General features: G+C 39.7%; 1 protein-coding gene across 5 annotated transcripts in view; it reads right to left on the reverse strand.

The window, feature by feature from the left end:
- LOC113135066 (protein NO VEIN) overlaps positions 1-22,798 on the reverse strand; it is a 43,899-nt gene that overhangs the window by 19,192 nt on the left and 1,909 nt on the right. For 2 of the 5 annotated variants that reach the window (XM_026314685.1, XM_026314691.1), the window contains exons 1-30: positions 22,131-22,248; positions 20,356-21,182; positions 19,580-19,778; positions 19,132-19,478; positions 18,411-18,536; positions 18,132-18,329; positions 17,267-17,407; positions 16,054-16,317; positions 15,078-15,258; positions 14,790-14,956; positions 14,492-14,635; positions 14,232-14,410; positions 13,679-13,851; positions 13,365-13,589; positions 13,116-13,225; positions 12,639-12,851; positions 10,357-10,483; positions 10,031-10,235; positions 9,753-9,900; positions 9,316-9,490; positions 8,754-8,931; positions 7,733-7,859; positions 7,456-7,575; positions 5,491-5,641; positions 5,293-5,405; positions 4,146-4,296; positions 3,790-4,038; positions 2,986-3,198; positions 1,202-1,383; positions 812-995 (exon numbers count right to left, since the gene is read on the reverse strand). In XM_026314685.1, coding sequence (XP_026170470.1) covers positions 812-995; positions 1,202-1,383; positions 2,986-3,198; positions 3,790-4,038; positions 4,146-4,296; positions 5,293-5,405; positions 5,491-5,641; positions 7,456-7,575; positions 7,733-7,859; positions 8,754-8,931; positions 9,316-9,490; positions 9,753-9,900; positions 10,031-10,235; positions 10,357-10,483; positions 12,639-12,851; positions 13,116-13,225; positions 13,365-13,589; positions 13,679-13,851; positions 14,232-14,410; positions 14,492-14,635; positions 14,790-14,956; positions 15,078-15,258; positions 16,054-16,317; positions 17,267-17,407; positions 18,132-18,329; positions 18,411-18,536; positions 19,132-19,478; positions 19,580-19,778; positions 20,356-21,171 — 5,806 coding nt within the window. In that variant the 5' untranslated portion in view covers positions 21,172-21,182; positions 22,131-22,248. Of the gene's footprint in view, positions 1-811; positions 996-1,201; positions 1,384-2,985; positions 3,199-3,789; positions 4,039-4,145; positions 4,297-5,292; positions 5,406-5,490; positions 5,642-7,455; positions 7,576-7,732; positions 7,860-8,753; positions 8,932-9,315; positions 9,491-9,752; positions 9,901-10,030; positions 10,236-10,356; positions 10,484-12,638; positions 12,852-13,115; positions 13,226-13,364; positions 13,590-13,678; positions 13,852-14,231; positions 14,411-14,491; positions 14,636-14,789; positions 14,957-15,077; positions 15,259-16,053; positions 16,318-17,266; positions 17,408-18,131; positions 18,330-18,410; positions 18,537-19,131; positions 19,479-19,579; positions 19,779-20,355; positions 21,183-22,130; positions 22,249-22,798 lie in introns of those variants that run through there. The other 3 variants (XM_026314687.1, XM_026314686.1, XM_026314688.1) reach the window with 2 other exon arrangements.

A 22,798-nucleotide genomic window follows, 5' to 3' on the forward strand; every position in this document is an offset into this window, starting at 1 on the left:
TTCATGAAATAGTTTTATGAACTGGCTTTACAATCTCTAATGTTTTTGAACTGAACAATGCACAATGGAATTATTTTTAAAAATCCATGTATTGGTTGAGAGTAGTTATTAGCAGATTTACAACATTAAATGCCTCAGTTTGTAATCAGAAGCACAAAATATGAGAGCATCCATAGTTACTAAATACTACTGTAGTAATATTTAAATACACTGACAATCTATTCTTTGATGTAAAAGTACTTTGATGTTTTGAAATGGGCTGAAGAGTAGAAAGTTACAAAGTTAGGAAAACATTAGCTTGTGAAATCAGCCCCTCTCTTGTTCAACGTGCAGGCCAAGTATTCTGATCATTTTACCACGACTCGTCCACTCAACTGCTACTTACATAACACACGCGCACACATGCACGCGCGCGCGCACACACACACACACACACACACACACAAAGCTTTGTTCAATGTTCCCATGTATTTCATGCTTTCTCTGTCCTTAACAATGAGGCAAACTCTGACATATTCACAAACCACTTTCCTCACAAAAGAAACACACACACACACACAGCTGCAGTCTAAAATTCCCCCTGCAGAAAAGGGGGATGGCAACTAGGGAGATTAATAGACAAGCTTATGTGACTGTTTTCAGGGTATATTAGCTGGCTTTCTAAAGACAACATGGACACTTAATAATAGCTGGAGAAGTACATAGTACCCTATGTATGCATGTTCACTAGCATCAGCTTTTTTGTTACAGACAGCACATAGGTTTGTGTGTGAGTACCAAGAACGGGCAGGTGGTATCCTTGTATACATACCAGGCAGTTCCTTTGGCAGATTGATGTTGCCATACTCCTCAGAGAAGTGCACCCTGTCCACTCCTGGGCACAGCAGACCCCTGCTGGTGAGGACAGGCACTGCAGTGTCTGAGAAATCCAGGCTGGAGGACAAATGCTGCTTGATGAAAACCAAGTAACTCACCACCACCGCCTCGGGCTTCGACTGATTATAAAATCAGAAGAGAATGAAGCAGGATGAAGTAAAAAGCGGGTAATTAAAGGGAAAAAAGACAGCAATTTAAATACAGTGACCAATACTTTCAAAGCATAAAGTGTATAATGTAAAATGAGCCTAAAATTATTTTTGGAAAACTCATCTCAATTTACACATACATACACCCAGCTGATCCAGTACATACAGCAAGTTACCTTCCATTTGTTGTTCCGTATTGAAGGGTAGATGTGCTGCTCTAACAGCTCTTGAGGTTCCAGTTCATGAACGCCAAGTCTTCTCAGCAGCTCCCGAACCTGCTGATTTTCCAGAGGCTCCACACAGCTCAGCAGAGAGGGGTGAACGACATTTAAATCCTCATATAGTGCAGACAGAGCTCCTGTGAAATGACATTTGAAGAAAAAAAAAAAGATTTAATTTCCTCTTAGCTGAATCTGAACAAGCAAATAAATATTTGATTTTTGACATATACACAGTAGACATATAAACGTGTAAGTAAATAGGTGTAAAGTAAAAACCTCCAGTGACCTCCTTTCTGAGACAGGCATCTAAAAGAAATGTTTCCCCGCTGATGTCTGTGCTGCTCAATATTTCAGAAGAACACTGTGTTTTTCTCAGCTGTCTCTCTGAAGCTATCAGACACACCCCTGTTCACTTGGCTTCACCTTTAAGCATATCCTGAGGTTTGCACTGCACATTGGCTTCACTTTCAGAAGGCTGGCTCAAACTACACTTATTGACCTGAAAACCAAGTCAAGATTACAGTTCTGCTAATTTTATTTCCAAAATAGCATATAATCAAAGCAGCAGATATCAAGATATACTGGTTGGTCCCTAGCTTAAGCCAGGTCTCCAAAAAGATACAGAATTTCCCACAAATAAACTTTGTCTTACTTTTTCCCTGCCTGGTTTCTCTTATCGTAGTCTCTAAACTCAAGCCAAGATAACCCTGATAACATCAGTAGAGGTATTTTCTTAAATTTTATAGAGCTCCTCCAGAGCCTCAAAAGATATTATTCAAAGAAAGGCTGAGAAGAACTCTCCATGGCAATAATGTTAACTATAGAAATGAGCATAACTACCTCTCATCCCACTGCTCTGCAGTCACAAGCAATATACTTCTCAGAGGTCATAGCTGACTACTGCAGAAAAAATGAATACAACTAATCTGGTAACTTTAAAACATATAAACAAGCAGATTGTTTTCAGTGCTCAAACAATTAGTCCTTTTGTCGGTTGACAGCAAATCAATCAACAACAATGTTAATAAATAAAAACATTCTCTGGTTAAGTTTTTTTCAAATGTGAGCACCTGTGTGGCCTTAATAATTGCTTAGATATTACACACTAACGTCCTTCTGCCCAAAAGACATTAGTGGTGCTCATTTGAAGCAAGACAGTAAAGAGTGTGAACACTTAAAAAGGTAGGTGCTTATAAAGATACCAAAGAGTACATGATTATTATTAAGGGCAGCAAACAGCAGCAGCAATGTGCTTACATCCGAGTGTGAAAATCATTTATTCATGCTTGCCATTCTAAATGCCTGTTTTATGTTCTGTTAGGAAAATGTGATGACGCACAACACTTCTGTGGAGGTTAGTGAGGTTTGCTTATTCTTAGAGAGGGGTCAGGTTTGTCATACACCTGCTCTTCTGCCTCCATTGTCTGTGAATGCGCTCATTTCTAAAAGAGCACACATGGCTGTTGACGCAGGTCCTTTTAGAGGATCTATACTGATTCTATAACTACCCAGACATCAGAAAAGAATCTGAGTTAATCTGAGTTACCATGTCTACCTGAGTTTTGTGATGTACTAAATGTACCACATAATTAAAAGTACTACTTTTATTTGAAGCGCCAGCATCATTTTCAGCGTTTCCAAAAAGCACAGAAGGAGACTGTAACATGTGCACTTCTCATTATCACTTGTTGATATAGTATAATGGATTTAATATATGTGTACTGAAGCTATATAATTACCAGTCTGAGATTTAGCTTTTTTTTTTGTGGTCTTTGTCTCTTCCATTGGAAAGAACACTCCCTCGCCATTTAGCGCCACCACACGCCCATCAGCCAGTGGGATTATGGGAAGATCCCTAAGCGTCTGCAAGATGGAGTCTGTCTCTCCGTAGCCATGCTCCAGAGCTCGGAAGTTGCAAACCAGCAAACGGGCCAGCTGACACAGAGCACCATCTAGAAGACATATACATGTCCTGTAGAAATTAGTCATGTTTTCAATATAGCTAATAACCATGAGTGCCTGTGTCAGGGTGCATCCAAAGAATGCACACTGTTCAGCATCAAACATTTTATAGGTATGTAAGCATAAAATCATCACTACTGTTAAACATCAGAGCACACCTTTACCTTAAAAAAAACAATCCCAACTTAAGGTCCACTTACTATCTTTAGCCACTGGTTGTGTTGCTTACCAAATATGGTGTGAGCTCTTCTGTAACTGTTTTAAGAAATAATATTAACTATTACTGAAAAAGATGAGGCAGTGGAACCACCAAATATTCCACCATGACCCTTCACACATAACATACTATGCTAATGAGGTCAATAATGAAACAAATCAAAGTGGTGATTTAATTAGCTAAGATTGTAAAGTGTTCCTGTATTACTATGTAGGATTTTACTCTAATAAATGTTTTTTTAACTTAGTACTTGAAGCTCATTCAGCTTTTCAGAAACTTAATCATGCTCATGGGAATGTGCTTACTTTGATATTAACCATCAATCAAACCTCTTCTCTTTCTCCCTGCCTTTTTTGAAACACACCTGAATGGATGCCTTCCACCCTCATCAGGTCCTTGGCCATGGCTGTGGTTACCGTGGTAACGTCTGAGCCCTGCAGGTATCGGACTCCCAGGTGACTGAGCAGGGAGGTGGGTGGTGCAGGGCCCAGACCCGGGTGAAGGTAGGACAGAGACAGGTGCCTTTCAAGCTCGTCTCTGCCAATCACATCGCGGATCACAGGATCCTGACAGACAGCCACTTGGGAAGGCAACTTGTACACAATCTTCCCATCTGGGAGAGAAAGAACAGAGACGAACATTTACAGAATTAGATTCAGCGTCTTTAGTTTTTAGTGTGTAGTGTGTAGTGTTTGCACAACCTGCATATGTGAGCAATACCTGAGCTGAGTGTGGGCAGGAAGGCTTTGCCCTTGAGCAGCTGAATAATCTGCCCGGCAACAGGCTTGAAGAAGTCTAACACCTCATCAGGCAGGGGGATGAACTGCAGGAACTGGCAAAGACCTTCAAGCCCCTTGAACTCTGGGTGATCCTGGAACAGGGACAAAAAGGACACTGATTTAAAGGAAGACAATATGTTGTGACTATATTATGCTGTGTACAGTTGTGCTGCAAATTCACATAAACTCTCATAATGTCGCAAAGCTTCACTTTTCATATAAAGTATTAAATGTCTTTGGGTTTCTGACTTTTCCTCAGGCCAAACGAAACATCCGACATCACTTTAAGGTTTGCAAAATTTTGAAGTGATTAAGATAACTGGCAGATTAATCTATATTAAATCTGAGACAGGCTTGGATTTCTAATTTTCCATTTTACAGGTGTAGTTCATATTTTACTACTCTCCCTGATCTGCACCTACATAAATTGGCTGTTGATGCAAACTCATCTTTTGGCATAATGTACATTTTCTCTACAAGATTTTATCAGTTCACTGACAGAATCATGTTCCACTCACAATCTGCCACTCTGAGTCTGTCTTCTCTAACAGGAAAGCTGTTTCCATCCACCAATCACACCCATTCTCTTCATTTTTCATGCCTTTCAGCCACTGTTAAGCAGTTCAACCTTCTGCTCAGATGTTTGGTTATTATTGGTTATTTCAGTCTCATTGCTTGTGCTTTTACCAGTGGTTGTTCATAACTTTAAATTTGATTTCTACTTATTTAGTGATGATGACTTTACCTTACAGGGAACACCACATTTCTTAATAAGTGAAAGAAAAGTGTGTGTGTTGTATTAATGGGATTATCAGTGAGAAAATTCACATTATACTGAATTTACCAAATTACTTGTTATACTACATGTTCAGTGTTGTTGTTATAGTAATTTTCATCCCTTCACAATGTTTTTTACTTATAACTTATATATTTCATTAACATATTCTGTTTCAATGTCCCTAGGTGAATATGTTTTGTACCACCTGCTTGCTTCTCTTTTTCTTGTAAGGACAATTAGTTACATCTCATGTCATCTGTTCTTTTATCAAATGTTTTGGCACAGCCCTACAGAAAGAGTATTGTCTTACAGTGAAGACATCCATGGCCTGGAGGAAAAGTTGCGGTATCTCAGACCGAAGCCACTGGTTCCAGGAGCTGTCTCTGTCAACATCTTCACGAGAAGAAGGGATGTCAAAGTCCCCTGGAGAATAGAATACAGAGAGATTTTGTCTTCAAAAAATAAACTGTTTCTATGGATGAACCTGCTCCGTTATTGCCTTTCTGACCTTGGATAATGAAGCGGAAGCCGAAACTACGAAGAGGAAGGTATGCAAACACAGGCTGTTTCTGAGGTTGGCATATGATATTACATCCGGTGTTGTCACTGCCAAGCTGGAAAGCTAGGGCAAGCTCAGTTGACTCAACATCCTCTTTGATCTAAAGGAGAAACAGATCAGCGTCAGCTTCTTAAGAAATGGATCTAGGTGACTGTCAAATAAATAGTGTCATCCTTGTAACACTGGAGCATGGAATGTCTCAGCATATTTTTTCTCTATCAGCTTCATTTCTTCTCTTAACCCTCTGGGGTCTGAGGGGGTTTTTGGGGCCTGGACAAATTTTGACATGTCCTGACATTTGTGCTTTTTTCAGTGTCTTTTAAACATATTAATGTCTAAAGTCTGATAACACTGTAATCAGCACAAAATTGGCTACAATAATATGTGAGCTTCAAGTTTATACATTATTGTGTTTTTGAGAAAAAAGTGTTTATGCATGGTTAGTGAAAAACTACAATTTTTTACTCACTGAAATAAGACCATAAAACACAAACAGAACATTGGTTCACAAGACTTTGGAGACCAGCATGTTGTAGGCTAAAGTGTTTACTTCAGAGTGCTGTGAATGTCATCTTGTTCACACATTCACAGTAAACAATACACTGATTTAAATTTTCTAAGACACTTTTTGTCCAGAAAGGCCATATGCAAGAGGGTGTGTCTGAGGATGAATAGTCATGTGATTTACCTGAGAACACAAAAGACGAACTGAACGACCAGACAAAGACGCGCATAATGAGCCTTTCAGTCAATGTAGATGGGACGGATTAGTGCTGTACAATACAACACAATGAGGAGCCAAACGATCCTCATTTGAGTTAAAATCAGTGTTTTTACTCTGAGGACAAGCTAAACTATTTGTCTCTGTGTGGAATATAAGGAGCGCCGCTTCACGTGCGTAACGCGCCATCATCCAAACGCGCAGAAAAAGTGAGTAAATTCTATGATGAAGTTTGATATTTTGTGTCATTTCTCGGGGGCGTGCACATATTTACCTGGTTCACCTGAGATTATTTACATGTGAACAGTGGACAGTGTACAAGGCGGGACCGCATTACCTGTAATGAGGTGAGACAGGAAAAAACGGACTTCTCCTTACGTTCATACAGATTAAATAAAAAGTGATGATTTGTTTTTGACTTGAATTGTTTCACTCAAAAGAAAACATTTCAAGCTTTCTAGCCATATAATTCTTATTTTTATGAGCCAAGTATTCGCTGAGATTCTGGTTGTTTTATTTACGCGTCTGTGAAGAGAAATGGCAGAGACAGAAAAGGCCGAGAGCGCACCCAGTCGGCTTTCTTTATTTTAAAAAAGCACAACGTTTTGTTGTTATTATGATGGTATACCACTAAAACTAGACCCTTTACAGATTTGAATGATATACTTCTTTTATCTGTACGATCAGAATTGACGGAGTAATTTAAGTTTGTTTCGGCCTTATCAGAAAAAGATGCGTCAAAACGCGCCGGCGCGTGCGTCGACCCCAGAGGGTTTTAAACTAACTGCAGCTAACAGGGAGCTGTCTGTAGAAAGCAAAAGGAAAGATAACTGAAGAAGACAGACTAGTGGGTATTGTATCAAGGTTCCAGACTGACGGGTCAGTCAAATCTGCTTAGTGGTGTTAAATGATTATACATGTTTCAGGATCTTTTTTTGTCATATAGTCATGCAGGATGTTGGAATCAACACCCTTTTTTAATGCATGATTCTCAGAGAAGCATTTAGGAAAACCAGAATAGTTACAAAGACAGATATAGAAGCACAAGAGTGAAATACAAAGCTGTGCTGTTTTTTAATTTGTTTCCTATGAGGGACGGAACTTAGAAATATATGTTGGCTTGGTTGGAAATATAAGTGTACAGAAAAATGAAGAAACAGAATGATATCTGGAGGCTAGGGTTTGTGCAATACCTTTTTGGGCTGTAGTGTAGTTTTGATCACCAGCCAGCGCTCAGTGCCGTCTGTGTGCTCGACCTCTAACACACTGTCACTCAGGTCTTTGCGAGTCATCGTCACAAGACGATTCTCACTCTGCACCACAAAAGCAGCAGATAAGGAAGGATTAGAAAAGAGTTATTACTTTTTTTAGACTTGTTTATGCTCACATCTTACATGGAATGCAAAAACACATATGTGCATGTGATTATATGTTTGCATATGTAAAATTATTTCAAAGTGCTGAAGGTACCTGATTATAGATGGTAATGGAGCGTAGGCGGTGCAGAAAAAGCAGCAGGGAGGGGTGCACGTCGTGAAACAGGTTTCTGGTCTGATGGCTCTCGGCACGTAGGGGGAGGCAGATCTTAGTGGTCCAGCTAAAAAGACATCAAATGCAGTTAGGTAATTTAAGCACTGCTGGCTCTGTTCCTATTTCACTTACTCAAACCTGCTTCAGCAGTGTTCAGACCTTCAACAGGCCACAAACTTTCTGCAAAGTTAGTATTCTACATAGCAAGCATCTCACCAACTAATATACTGGACTTATTAAAATCAATTAAAAGCTGTACGAATCCTTTTTATCTAAAATCAGTTATTTCCGTTTTATCTAATTATTCATGTGGACACTGGAGACATAAATGTAAACTGTCTTACAGTGGAAGTGTTATACTGCTGTCACAGTAGAGTTTTTTAATAGTTTATCTTCTAAAACCATGAGAACCTGGATTTGCAAAAATTATATACAGTATACTTTTTTTTCAAGTATTAAAAGGGCAATAAATATTTGCTAGGCAATGTAATGTAAATATGAAGAAGAATACAGATTAAATATAGATTTGGATTCTGGAGTACTTATTTCATGTATACATAGTATATGAATTTACTTGAATGTTAAAGTATGACGTTTGCGCTTACACATAGGCCTTTTTCATATAAGTTATTTTGATGTCATAACAGGTAAAATCCATCCATCCATCATCTATACCCGCTTATTCCTAACCAAGGTCATAGAAATCTGCTCGAGCCTATACACCCTGTCCATCAACAGGTAAAACACATGTTAATAATAAAATATGGCTGAATGCCATTTATCTGCTTCAGTTTTGGTGCTCTGGTACTGCTCATGCTCAGTTACTGTCACACTGCCGTGTTACTGATACTTGAACAGAACAGAACCATCATTATTATTTGTAATAGCTACATTTTCCTTCAAGGACAATGCAACATATTTTCTGTGTAAAAATGTCTTTTTTTTTTTTTGGTCATCCAACCTCAGCTGACTGATGTCCTTCAGCTGTGTGCTTAGAGGCCTTTCATCCTCAGTCCAGTGGGGGAGGATATATCCCATAGGGCCACAAGTCTTGTCAAAGCGCAAGTGGAAGCCATTGGAGTGAATCTCAGGGCAGTCTGTGACTTTAAACACTGACTTGAAGCCAATTCCCTTTTGTCCTGAGTAGAATAGAATGATCACCATCATTAAAAACCACATTTCTTACATTACAGTGGTGTGAAAAAGTGTTGGCCCCCTTCCTGATTTTCTCTTTTTTTTTTAACAGGGGGGGTAAACACTTTTTCACACAGGGCCATGTAGTTTTGGATTTTGTTTTCCCTTAATAATAAGAACCTTCATTTAAAAACTGCATGATGTGTTTACTTGTGTTATCTTTGACTAATATTTAAATTTGTTTGATGACGTGAAACAAAGTGTGACAAACATGCAAAAAAAAAGAGAAATCAGGAAGGGGGCCAACACTTTTTCACACCACTGTATATAATGCATTCATTTTAATAACTGTCCTAAATTGCTGTTTAAACCACTGCATGGATATTTACCTATGTATCCATATTTGTGTTTGCCCTTGGTGCTGCAGCCCACATCACAGATGGCCCTGATGTTTCTCTCCTGAAAGCCAGTTTCATTGTTGAGAATGGTGATGCAGTCTTTCTCCACCACAAAAGCGAGCGCTGGAACAACACCGGCCTCCGGATAGCTGTTGTCATCAGCATTCTAAAAAATGGGAAACAAAGAGGTTAGAATGAGTCAGATTTGTAAATACTGCAAATGCAGGCATCATGTTCTTTTCTAACATAACAGCAATCAATGCTACAACCACTTTGTTCATTTTATAGAAGTTTATTGTTTAATTAGTAAGTGGCCTTAGTTGTGACACATTTGTATGATTTTGTCTAACAACAGAAAACTAATGAAGATTTAGCTTAATCCTTTTGGCTAAATAAAGGGTAATGGGAAATATGGCTTCAGACGTCACCTGGATGAGTTCCAGGACAAAGTGTGTGTCTTTGCTGTAGAGTTCAGTAGACAGGCGTTCCAAGCTGCGCCCCAGTCTGTCCTGGTGACCCTGCACCAGCTTCTGACCTTCAGCAGTTAATTCCACACCAATACCAAATTCACTTTTCCTGTCAGACAAAAAGACAAGGCAGAAGAAGAAAGCACAGATCCCCTTACTTTTTAGCAGCCAAATCTGTCAAAACAAAACCATGGATATAATATAGGGAACATAACTAAAGGTGGTAAATGCAAACAAACCTGATGTCCTCAATTATGGTTCTTTGACGATCCATCTCTAAATGGTCACTGGCAGAATCCTTTCCATTAGAATCAGACATTTCTGCCTGTTCATCACCCTGGCCTCCTTCAGCATCACTGCTGACTTCTGATGTCACTCCATTAGGTAGTGAGGCCAACTCAAACAGCTCCTCTTCGTCCTCGTCCAAGTCTTGCTCACCATTAACTAGAAGAAAACATTTAGCAATTAAAAACTAAAACAGAAACTGGTAAACGTTAGTTCAGTTTCAGAGTATGAAATAAACATAAATTTGACATTCCTGTGGAGGAGGACTATGTTTAATCACCTTGCTGTAGGCTCTGATCGAACTGGGAAGAAGTAAAGCTGTTGTCCATGATGTTATCTTCAAGATACTCATCTTCACTCATATTCAGAGCTGACAGACTGCTGCTTTCAGAGTCTATTAAATAAGACTGAAATAGAAAAACAAAAAAGAGGAAATGAAGAGGCACTCTCACCAGCACCAGACCAGCATAAAGGTATAGGAATTTATATACTGTACAGTGGGTACGGAAAGTATTCAGACCCCTTTAAATTTTTCACTCTTTGTGTCATTGCAGCCATTTGCCAAAATCAAAAAAGTTCATGTTATTTCTCATTAATGTACACTCAGCACCCCATCTTGACAGAAAAAAACAGAAATGTAGAAATTTTTGCAAATTTATTAAAAAAGAAAAACTGAAATATCACATGGTCATAAGTATTCAGACCCTTTGCAGTGACACTCATATTTAACTCACATGCTGTCCATTTCTTCTGATCCTCCTTGAGATGGTTCTGCTCCTTCATTGGAGTCCAGCTGTGTTTAATTAAACTGATTGGACTTGATTAGGAAAGGCACACACCTGTCTATATAAGACCTTACAGCTCACAGTGCATGTCAGAGCAAATGAGACTCATGAGGTCGAAGGAACTGCCCAAGGAGCTTAGAGACAGAATTGTGGCAAGGCACAGATCTGGCCAAGGTTACAAAAGAATTTCTGCAGCACTCAAGGTTCCTAAGAGCACAGTGGCCTCCATAATCCTCAAATGGAAAAAGTTTGGGACGACCAGAACTCTTCCTAGACCTGGCCGTCCAGCCAAACTGAGCAATCGTGGGAGAAGAGCCTTGGTGAGAGAGGTAAAGAAGAACCCAAAGATCACTGTGGCTGAGCTCCAGAGATGCAGTAGGGAGATGGGAGAAAGTTCCACAAAGTCAACTATCACTGCAGCCCTCCACCAGTCGGGGCTTTATGGCAGAGTGGCCCTGAGTCTCTCCTCAGTGCAAGACACACGAAAGCCTGCATAGAGTTTGCCAAAAAACACATGAAGGACTCCCAGACTATGAGAAATAAGATTTTCTGGTCTGATGAGACCAAGATTGAACTTTTTGGCGTTAATTCTAAGCGGTATGTGTGGAGAAAACCAGGCACTGCTCATCACCTGCCCAATACAATCCCTACAGTGAAACATGGTGGTGGGAGCATCATGTTGTGGGGGTGTTTTTCAGCTGCAGGGACAGGACGACTGGTTGCAATTGAAGGAAAGATGAATGTGGCCAAGTACAGAGATATCCTGGAAGAAAACCTCTTACAGAGTGCTCAGGACCTCAGACTGGGCCGAAGGTTCACCTTTCAACAGGACAATGACCCTAAGCACACAGCTAAAATAACAAAGGAGTGGCTTCGGAACAACTCTGTGACCGTTCTTGACTGGCCCAGCCAGAGCCCTGACCTAAACCCAATTGAGCATCTCTGGAGAGACCTGAAAATGGCTGTCCACCAACGTTCACCATCCAACCTGACAGAACTGGAGAGGATCTGCAAGGAAGAATGGCAGAGGATCCCCAAATCCAGGTGTGAAAAACTTGTTGCATCATTCCCAAGAAGACTCATGGCTGTACTAGCTCCAAAGGGTGCTTCTACTCAATACTGAGCACAGGGTCTGAATACTTATGACCATGTGATATTTCAGTTTTTCTTTTTTAATAAATTTGCAAAAATTTCTACATTTCTGGTTTTTTCTGTCAAGATGGGGTGCTGAGTGTACATTAATGAGAAATAAAATGAACTTTTTTGATTTTGGCAAATGGCTGCAATGACACAAAGAGTGAAAAATAGACCCCAGTATACGGTATATTTTTATACTGTATATCAGTGCTAAAAAAAAATAATGTAATTCTTCTTACAATTAAACCTACAGTGTGCACAAGATGCAAAGGCAGACTGATTTAACTACTAAATCACTGGTTACTAGATTTTTAAAATGTTTTTAAATGCAACTTATAAGGTTCAGCTGAAATATGTACTGTCAGCCTAATTTACTTTCACAACCTGTAGCTGCAACTTGAAAATGAGATAAGAATGAACTCAGTTAAATTCAAAAGGCATTTCTGTGCCATAGATGTTCAGTGTATATATAGTAAAACATTCATAGACCTTGACACAATTTTTTACAAGCAGCTTTCACCAAATATTAAAGGTCCTGATTCACACCATTTTAGCTGATCATATTAAATTCAGGATATGATCGCCTTGACCACTTCACTAGAGGAGTAAGGCTTTGTAGTTTTTTGACTTGCATTCTGACCTTGGTCTGTTCCAGTGGTCCTGTGTATGTGTGGCTGTGGCTCTGTTGTGGGCTCAGCTTTTTCTGGTAGTCTCTGACCCAGTCTGTGATGCCCAGGAGGATCCCCAGTTGATGCAGACAGTTCATGTGCCTTGGGTCAGACTGGGCTACAGTGATTAGGACCTGTTTAGATCTGGCCTGGCCCAAGACAAGGGAGAAAGGCTCCAAAAACACCTGGAAGTCACAATCATGTAAGAACATGCACTGGCAGAAAAAAAAGACTAATAATGTAATACACCTGCTGGTTTCATGTTAAATTTAAATGCACAGATTATTAATGCATTGATTGGATTTCAGGTAAACGAAGGTGGTTCTGGGATATCTGGAAATTAATATTTTCTTGCTGAGCCTTCTTAAGGAGTCGTGGGATAAACGTAACAACATCCACTTGGACTACTGGTTATCACCATCTGTACTCTGCAATGTAGCATGACTGACCTGGCGCCACAGTGCCTGGCAGGTTTTGATGGGGATTCTTGTCAAGCACCCCAACAGGAATTTAGCCACTCTGCTGTAACATGACACATCCTCTTCAGCCTGGGACAAATCTAGGAACCAAAGCATCGTTTTAGTTGTGATAACACATGCTGCTTTTGAATATTATGAGTTTTTCTTTGCACTGCAGCAAACAGAAAAGATGAGGCATAAACTGCTAACTCAAATCTCTAAGCGTTGTTGCATCACTACCTTCTTGAGACACAGCTGCTGCCAAGGAGGTCTGCATATGATTGGCCAGTAGGGCTAGGGGAGCATTATCAATACCATCAGCTACCACCATGGACACAAGGTGGCCAGCTGTGCCAACAGGGTCAAGTACCATAGCAGCACTAGAGAACTGCTTGTCTCCTGTGTGTGTACTGATCCTGAGCAGCAAACCTGGTGTTACCTCCAATGCACCCAGGCCTGTATTAGCTGTAAGCAAAGGTTTGTAATTAATGCATTGGTATTACATGTTATGTTTTTATGCAGCAATAAACAAACTCATTATGACTGACTCCTACCTGCATTTCTCTCAATGAAATCTTTAAGGGAGCCATGAAGGGGTTTAAAGATCAGCTCCCATTGGCTCCACTCGCTTAAATCCTCCAGCAAAGGACAGGAGAGCAAGCTGGCCAGAGCCTGGTTCTTGGACATCTCACCCAGGTATCCCACTGCCTCATACCCACCTTCAGCACTGTTCATGGGAGGGATGTGTGAGGAGACATAGATGAAAAGAGCAGTGAAACAGGGATGAAGAATGGAGACACCTCATTACCTCAAGTTATGTTTCTGCCAGATCTGATTCAGCAGTTGGAAAAAAAAAAACCTAGTGATGTCATGGCATATGGGTAATTTTGGCTCTGCTTAAAATTACTATGACACCACCATGTTATGTAAAATGTAGAATCCAGTGTTTATGGTGCTTGATCTGTTCTATGGACTAAAGGAGAAGTCACTCTGTGCTGCTTTGTTTTTGCCTTTTTGTTCCTAATCTGCCCTTGTGAGTCTGTCACCATTATGAAGGTGCATTTCCAAATCACTTGAGTAATGTCTGTGTGCTAACATACCACTCACCGCAATTTGGCATGTCTGGCAAACAGGGCTGATTCACAGTAGACCTGGCTCAATCCTCCTCCAGCCAGTCCTCTCTGGCGTTGGACCAAGCCAGCCAGCATGTGCAGAGTACCATATCCCAGGTCACGACTATCCCGGACTTTGTAGTGGGACCTCAGTGCTGCCTCAATGTGGGAGAGCTGGGATAATGAAGGTGGATGTTGAAACAGTTCATGTCATAATACACACAATAAAATGAGGTGTGCCCATAAATGACTCACTTCATCTGGATCAGTGGTGGTTATGTCGCCACACTGTTTGATGAACTCAAACACATCTTGTCTGGTGGGTCGGAAACCACTACCTGCATGTTCCATGATGCCACTGCCTAGAGTCAAAGCAGACCCCAGTGTGTCCTGCAGCAGCTGAGCACAACCAGAAACAAGTAGGAAGAGAAGTGGAAATTAAAATCTTATCTCTGTGGCAGGAGTAGGATTCTAACCTCTAAAATTCACTCACACGCAAAAGAGTTATCAGTAAAAATTAAAAAAGTTTTAGATTTGAAAAAACAACTTGTACCTGGCTGTGTTTAACCAGGAACTCCAGGAAGTTGCCTTGCTGTAATGACAGGAAATCTTTGACCTGGAAGTGTTTGGTCAACTTCTTCTCCAGAGAGGCAATATGTGCCAGAGTGATGGTTGAGTTCTGAGAGGACAAGCTGTCTTTCAGGTACTGTTTGATTTTGGCTGGGAGACGCAGAACAGAGCAGACTGACAATCACTGACTAACATCCAGTCACAATGTTAGTAGGTATTATCAATTAAGCTGGTATGTGTCGCAGAAACACTGAACGCCCTGCATTAATACCTTCACTGGGGAGGGATGTAATGGATTCGTCCTCTTTCTTAGTTTGTTTGGTGCTTTTGGTTGCCTTGTCTTTGGGAGTCAGATCCGGTGGGACAATCAGGGAGCCTCCACAGATGGCCAGCTGAAACAGGGCCCTTGCCAGCCGGTCACCTGACACCTGAAGCAGGAAGTTCTGGACATGCTGCATTGGAAATAAAACAAATCTGCGCATCAGATATGTGGTAATCATTAACATTGAATCCTATATGACCACAGAGAAGAAAAAGATTCTCAAGACTACTAATATAGAGAATATTGTTTTTCTTTAAGGGTGGAAATGTTATTAATGCAATTTTATCAGAAACACAACAAATTTCATTCATCCAGTTAGAGTTAATACTAAAAGTATCAATATCTTAATTACTTTCAAAACCAAAAAAAGTGAAATACATGATTAGCTCTACATACATTCACTTATTTATTAGTGACAATTTTTTGACAATACATCCAGTGAGGTGCTTGTGATATAATGCTTGCTACATTCCTTTAATCATAATGAAAATGCTTGTAATATCACTGACAGCAGCTAAGCAGGATAAATTCTCCAGGGTAAAGATAATCCCATAACATGTACAAGTAGGCTGCTGTCTTGATTAATATCTAGCCTGCAGTCATCAGTTAAAACCATCTTTTTTCTTCTGAATTCATTAGGGATTAGGAAATTATGAAGGGTGACATGTAGTAAATGAGTTCACAACTGGACGGCAGTTCTGTAACTTCTTGCTGTTAAAGTGTGCAATGGGAAAGGGGGGGGTGGGCTAGTGGAATTACCATCCAGCAGTCCAAAGCAGCAAATTAAGTACAAAAGACTTGGGTGCCATGACCTCTATAAAGTGGATGCAAAATTCCCCCATAGTCACTGATGCAGCTCTTTTGATGCAATCAAGGATGAATCTGATTTATTAACAGCATATATCTGTCAGTGTCTGGCACCAACCTTGGTCATCTTGGAGCTGAACACTCCCTCTGCATTTGAGAAAACTGCCAGTACCACCTCGGCTGCTGTCATGGAAGCATACTTTTTCCTGAGGTCCAAGCTGCCTGCTGTGGAGGAGAAGGAACCTGCTCCTGCTACTGCCTCCAACACGTTCTTCTTGATTTTTCTTAGGCGCTCTTCAGCTTCCTCTTCCAGCTCTTTCTGGATGATCTCCCTGGCTTGCTCCATAATTACATGCTCATAGCGACTCACTTTCTGTAAGGTCTGGAGACGAGAAATGAAGATAAGAGAAAAAATAAGAGAAAATGAAGCCAAACCATCTGTAATCATCCAAAAATGAATTACCATAGTAGAAAAAACAGTTTATTCTTTTAACTGATTTATTCTGCTATTGTAATTTTTCTTGAGAGTCGGGACAAAACATGTCCTCCATAGGAAAGTCTAATTTATATTAAAAAAAAAATCAAAAAAAAAAAAATCAAGAAATTCATAATGATTGACATACAAAGTTAAATCTAAAGTAACTGTGTATACCTGTAACTTTTTAGCACACATTTTTATCTTTTTTGAAGTAGATGGAGACAGGGGGAGAGGAGGTCTTTTTTCATTCTTATTTTGACAGTTGGAAACGGTGTAATTTATAATAGTTGCAAATGGTGTAATTATTGATATGTTCATTATATTTTATACGTTCAATATGAGATGAATAGAAGTTACTTCTTCATCTATTGTCACCTCCAACTGTTTAAAAACACATTTGTTCATTAATCAGTAATGCACACATTTTTCTCAACACCATCAGCTCATCGCCATCTCAACACCGTCAGATAGGGTTTGTTAATTTTTGACAGAAAATGTTAATTTATTATTCAGTTTATGTTGTTGATGAAATAAAGCACACTCTGCTCTACATCCTCTTATGTCCTTATTATTTAAGGAATTGTTTTTTATAATAATAAAATTACAAACAGGGTGTGAAAGTGAAGATATTTAGAAAACTGAGTTTTCAGAATAGTGTGAAATCACAAATTAAGTTTACATATTTTATTTTATTACATATCAGAGTTACTAAACCATGTTTCAAAACCTGTTCTGTCCCAACTCTTAAGAATCAGTGTAATATGATAAGCCGACATGATCCCCCTTCCTCACTTATATGGCGTTGTACCTATTATTCACTAGTTCAAGAGAAGAGGTGGATCACAACTCTTACTGCTATGGGCAGCCCAACGCTGTGTATCCTGACACCCAGCTGGTAAGGCGAGTCACAGTTGTAGTGGTCCACCAGATACTTCATAAACTCAGCCAGGTCTACTTTTGGCATGTTATTCTTCCTTCGGAAAACGCGAAGTTGCTAAACAAAGGAAACACATAAAGGCAAAATTATTAAAAGTTAGACAGAATTAAGATGCCTAAAGCTACACAGAACTCAAATAATGAAAGTAAATAGGTAACTGTCTTGATGGTCCTGTCACCAGTCAGCAGAAACCTCATCAGTAACTTTTAATGCTTCCCTGTTGCTATTTCTTGTTTCTTTAACTTGAATTTTTTTTAACAGTTTCAGGCAGTTTACTGAAGGAAGACATATTGGTAATGACCACTATTCAAAACAAACTAAACTGCACTTTTGTACTTTTGAATCAGAAAAGTTCAATTACAATAGCTCAAACATACAGTCTGTCAGTGGGATTCCGCTGTTACCTTTAAGCTGCACACTGGTTTGCATACTGCCCTAGTAGTCGCAGCCATGTAGCTTTATTATTGCAAAGCACCTTGAGTCATTTGGAATAACTAACATGGCTTCTAGATTTCATCTGTATCTAGTACAAAGACTCCTACCGTCTTCGTCTTTTTTTTTCAATAATGAGTTTATATTTCGCGTAACTTCAAATGTTTTGCACTGAACATTATTTGTATACATAGAGATACACATGCAAATATACTGTTCTACATTGTTAGCTTTAATGAAATGATGGCTATTCAAACACTGTTATGTAACATAAAACTTTAAACTTTATATGCAAATTTAATCAAATGTCTAAAAAAAATATCTATAATGTGGTTTGTGTGAGTCACACCTTTAAGATGTCTATTGTCTCAATCTGCTGGATATCATCGTCCTTGGTGTTGCTGTCAATCTTGAACATGCGGTGGATGAGGGGGAGCTTGCAGAGGGGCCCCAGGTTCAACTCTTCATAACGCTTCTTGTCCTTGAGACCGGCCAGTGACTGGCCCAGCTCATACAGTGTACAGATGCTTGTCACTGTTTCAGTAGACTGACAGAAGGAAAAAAAATTAACTTTAATAGCATCAAATACAACACCCAGATAAAAAGGAGTAAACATACATGTTCCTACCTCTATGAACATGTTGATCTCTCTCATGATATACTGAAGGTTTTTTAGAGCTGGAATTGTCCACGGTTTGATCCTTACAGCTTCTAAAGAGGGAATCTGCATAAGCACACACACCCTGGATATCACCTGGACAGAGGTGTGAAAGATATTGAGAGTAGAAAGATGAAACAAAACATAGTACATCAGTTAGTTATACCAACATATTTGGATGCTCTTAATGCTGAAATGTATCTTTGCCTCTAGTGGAAGGGACAACGTTTATGACAGTTGGCTGCTGGTGCCAAAAGGGGATTCTGTTAAGAGTTTTAGGAAGAATTAACAGGTGATCAGGATGTCCCTGCAAAAGACCTTCCAGTAGCTGAAAGCAACTGAAATCATCAGCAACAATTTCTTATGGTTAACAATATATAAAATTATTAATTTGGAATCACACTTGAACTACATTAAATGCTGGTACAAGTTCAAGTTCATCCTACAGTATTAATTAGTCCAATAACATTGGATTTGGCACAATTATTCTGTGGTGCAATGGAATTTCCTCTAATGCAGTATATTGGAGATTCAAATACATGGAGACATAACCTTAAGAGGGGGCAGAGGTGGCTCAAGTGTAATGTTTACTGTACAGACATGAGAGTGTAATCAAACACTGAAGAAAATGTATTTCCCAAAGTGCTTAACTTTTCTTTTATGAGTTAAACTGTATCCTCCTCCTCCTCACCTTCTCTTTGGTGACTAGCTCTCCATCTGCAGCAATTTCTCGTATCACATCCTCTATTAGATCGTTGACCGTCTGCTGATCCACAACCCTGTTCCTCCTCTTCACTGTGAGCTCGTCCTCCTCCATGGCCTCAATTGCCCGCATATTAGCTCCATGGGTCTCTCTCAGCTGGGCATGGTAAGATTCTCTAAGGACGGGGGAAGTGCCTTCTCTCAGGGTTGCATCTTTCTTTTTTGTTTTCTCTCTGGTCACTTTCCCCAGCGCTGGAAAGTCAGAGTCAGAGAGGAAACTAGACATCGCACCTGGTTGCTGCTGTTCTTTTTCAGGCTCTGTTGTAAGACTCTGTGCTGTTGTGGGAAAACATGGCAACACAAATTTGTACCATACATATAGTGAAGTGAAAATCTTTGCTTTGTAGGCATGATAATGAATGTTGTCATAGTATTACCTGCAGACGTCTGCGGTATAGTAGTGTTAGAATGGGCCACTGGTGCAGAGTGAGCAGGCAGCTTCTTAGAACAAGATGCTTCCCAGCTGTCATACAAAGACATGTACTGTGCGAGAGGAAGCTGCTCACCAAACTCCTGAAAATAATAGATTTCGAGCTCATGCATTGATGGAACAGCCAGCTGGTACTTCTTCATTACCTGGAAAACAATAAACCCATCCTCACTAGATGGCTTAGTGACTTACAATGTAGTGTAAAGAACAAAGGTCAGTTTTAGTAAGTTAAAGGCATGATCTAATATCCCAAAGCCAACTGTATTACAAGTTATTAGCTGAATTTCATTCTATAATTCTGGAGGGTTATAATGACTACAAACATTTCAATTGTAGTCAACTGATTAACACACACAATACCTTGAACCTTGATATGCTATACACAATTCAAACCCAACTGTCCTTGTGAAAAAATCTCTGCCTGATCAAAAGTTTGAATAAATGAATTGTAAGTGTAAAACTGACCACACCAGTTCCAGTAATCTGCCTGACACAGACGTCACTGAAATCTAGTGGCTTAAAAAGCATTCACAACATCTCAAAGCAACGGGACAAATATCAACACTACCTGTGTGCATTAGTAAACCAGCAGCTGACTGGTCAAAAGTGGCTCACTTGCTTACATTACTCCATAGCCAAATTCACTTGCTAGTGGACTCCTAAGTGAAATATGTGCTACTGGCTACTATAAAACATACGTTAAAAATAAACAAACAAACTGACCTCTATAACCTTCTGGTACAGTGTCTGTTGGGTCAATGGCTCAGCTGGCTTGGACGCAGCAAACATTGGGTTAACAGGACAATGGGAGGATATTAAAGAGGCAGTGGAATTCAGAGGAGGACTTAGACAGCTAATTCCTGCCTGACTGGCAGGCACACCCTGAGTGCTAACATCCACCGATGGTGTGGTAGCATTTGGGGTAGTGCTCCAATGACTCAATCGTGATTCAGTTCTCTGTGGAGTGGCAGGCCTACTGTCCTCTGTTCCTTTTGTCCTGGCTCTGGGTTTGTTGTGAGGCTGGTGCATCTTGTGGAACACCACTTCCCCCGTCACAACTAGATCTTCTTTTAAAGATGCCACCAGACAGGACATTGTGTTGAAGCCCAAAGAGTCCAAGTCCACGTTGTGGCAGTATTTCTGGCTGTAAATTCCAGCCAACATCTTCAGAGCAATCCCATCTGGATTTTCTTTCATCATTACCACAATATTTTCCAGAACCTTGATCCTGTCAAGGTCTGCTGGTGATATTCCAGCTGCAGCTCCTACCTGTCTCACACAGTGGTGGCCTTTGTGAAACACCAGTTCTTCCTCCACAACCAGCTCTTTATCCAGAGAGGCTACAAAATCAACCATGGAGGCAAAGCCCAATGAGGACAGAGTCAGGTTACTTCGGTATGTCTGGCTGTAGAATATAGCCAACTTTTTCAGGGGAATCCCTTCATTGTGCTGCTTTACCATGGACACTACATTTTCCAAAACTTTAGCTCTCTGCTCTCTAGCTCTCTTCTTACTGTACTTTGTAGATTCTTTTTCCATCTTGAGTAATGCTGTCAGGAAAGGAGAGACCACTGTTAATGAATAACCACAGCAAATACTTTTACCTGTAGTGTGCTCTCAATAAATAACTATATACAATGCATGTGGCTTAATTAAACTGATTTAAAACACAGACATCCACCAGAGAATAATCCACAATATTACTGAGATAAAAAAAAACACTAAAATACTAAATTGTGCTAAATATTGGTATGAAGGTTTTGACAGTCTGCCCATATTGATTTATGACAGATTATATCAGGAAAGAGCTTATAAGTTATATGTTAGAAATGAAGAATTTGCAGCACAGAAATGCCAAACATCTGTTCTCTGCAGTTTATGAATTGGTGCCATTACTCCAGTGATTAGGTTTATAGTTTGATGGACATTTTTCCACAAGTTCATATCTTGGTCACAGTAGCCAAGAGATCATTATAAAAACAAACAAACAAACAAACAAAAACATTTCTTCAGTGTCAGCTGGGATTGACTCCAGACTCCTGTATCAATGTATCTGCCAGGATAAGCAATAGAAAATGAATGGATACACATATTTCTCAATACATCAATGCACCAGAAGAATCTGACATAAAATCCTTCCCCTTTACCAGATTTAACACTGTGATATGTCAAACAATAAAACCACTGAGCTGAATTATTCTCTACTTCGAGGCACACCCAATGTCACAACAATTTGGCCATGTCTATGGTTATGTACACAAAGCAGACAGAAAGGTAACACTGGCAGGACTCTCAGGGATAACCTATCCATGATAATACCCCAACTTAAAAAAAAACTAACCAAATTTTTTAACCAGAGCCCAGAAACAATAACTGCAGGTGTACCAAAAATACCTACTGCTAATTTGCCTATAAATAACAATCTCACATACTCTATATAAAGACTTAGAAAACTATAGTCAGCAGCACAAAAAGGCATGAGCTTTAATCTAGCTTACCTGTTCTTTCAAAATTCCTGCATGTGGTTTATCTCCCTCAGAAGTTGAACTGCTGTACATGCAGCAGCAACCTGCCTGTTTTAACTTATGAAATCTCCTCCCTCTCCCTCTCCCTCCCTCCACCACTGTTTGTTTCTAAGCAAAATCAGACAGAAATGAAAGTGAAAGTAACTGGCAGGCTCATTCAAGTCTATGGCTACCTGTGATCAATAGCCACCCTTTCATATTCCTGGAAATGATTACACCATCCTTCGGCAGGCTTCATGGTGTACAGTAAAGAAACTGTTCATTTAAATGTTCTGTTTAGGTCTGATGGAAAAATAAGGGGAACACTGTTTTCACTTATAAACAACATTTAGCTCTAGGAGGATTTTAATGATAGTCTTTCCCAGAGATTGTACAAAGCCATGGTGGTGTCTTTATGGTTGAATATGCAAAACAGTTAATCTGTAGTCACTCTCATCAAGTTTCTCATGTCCTTCCAATGTATAAAGCATTAATTTCTGTAGAGTGATTTGTTCTTTCTTTTCTCAATCTGTGTGCAGATTAAACCCAAGTACTCTAATCACGAAATGAGACTTCTGACTGCATTTTCTTTGTGACCGATTTATTGTTGAGTCAGGAATTAATCCAAAGAGAGAAATGTATTCAACAATGTCAAATTATTG

This window comes from Mastacembelus armatus, chromosome 19, assembly GCF_900324485.2.
Source record: "Mastacembelus armatus chromosome 19, fMasArm1.2, whole genome shotgun sequence".
Taxonomy (NCBI): Eukaryota; Metazoa; Chordata; class Actinopteri; order Synbranchiformes; family Mastacembelidae; genus Mastacembelus; species Mastacembelus armatus.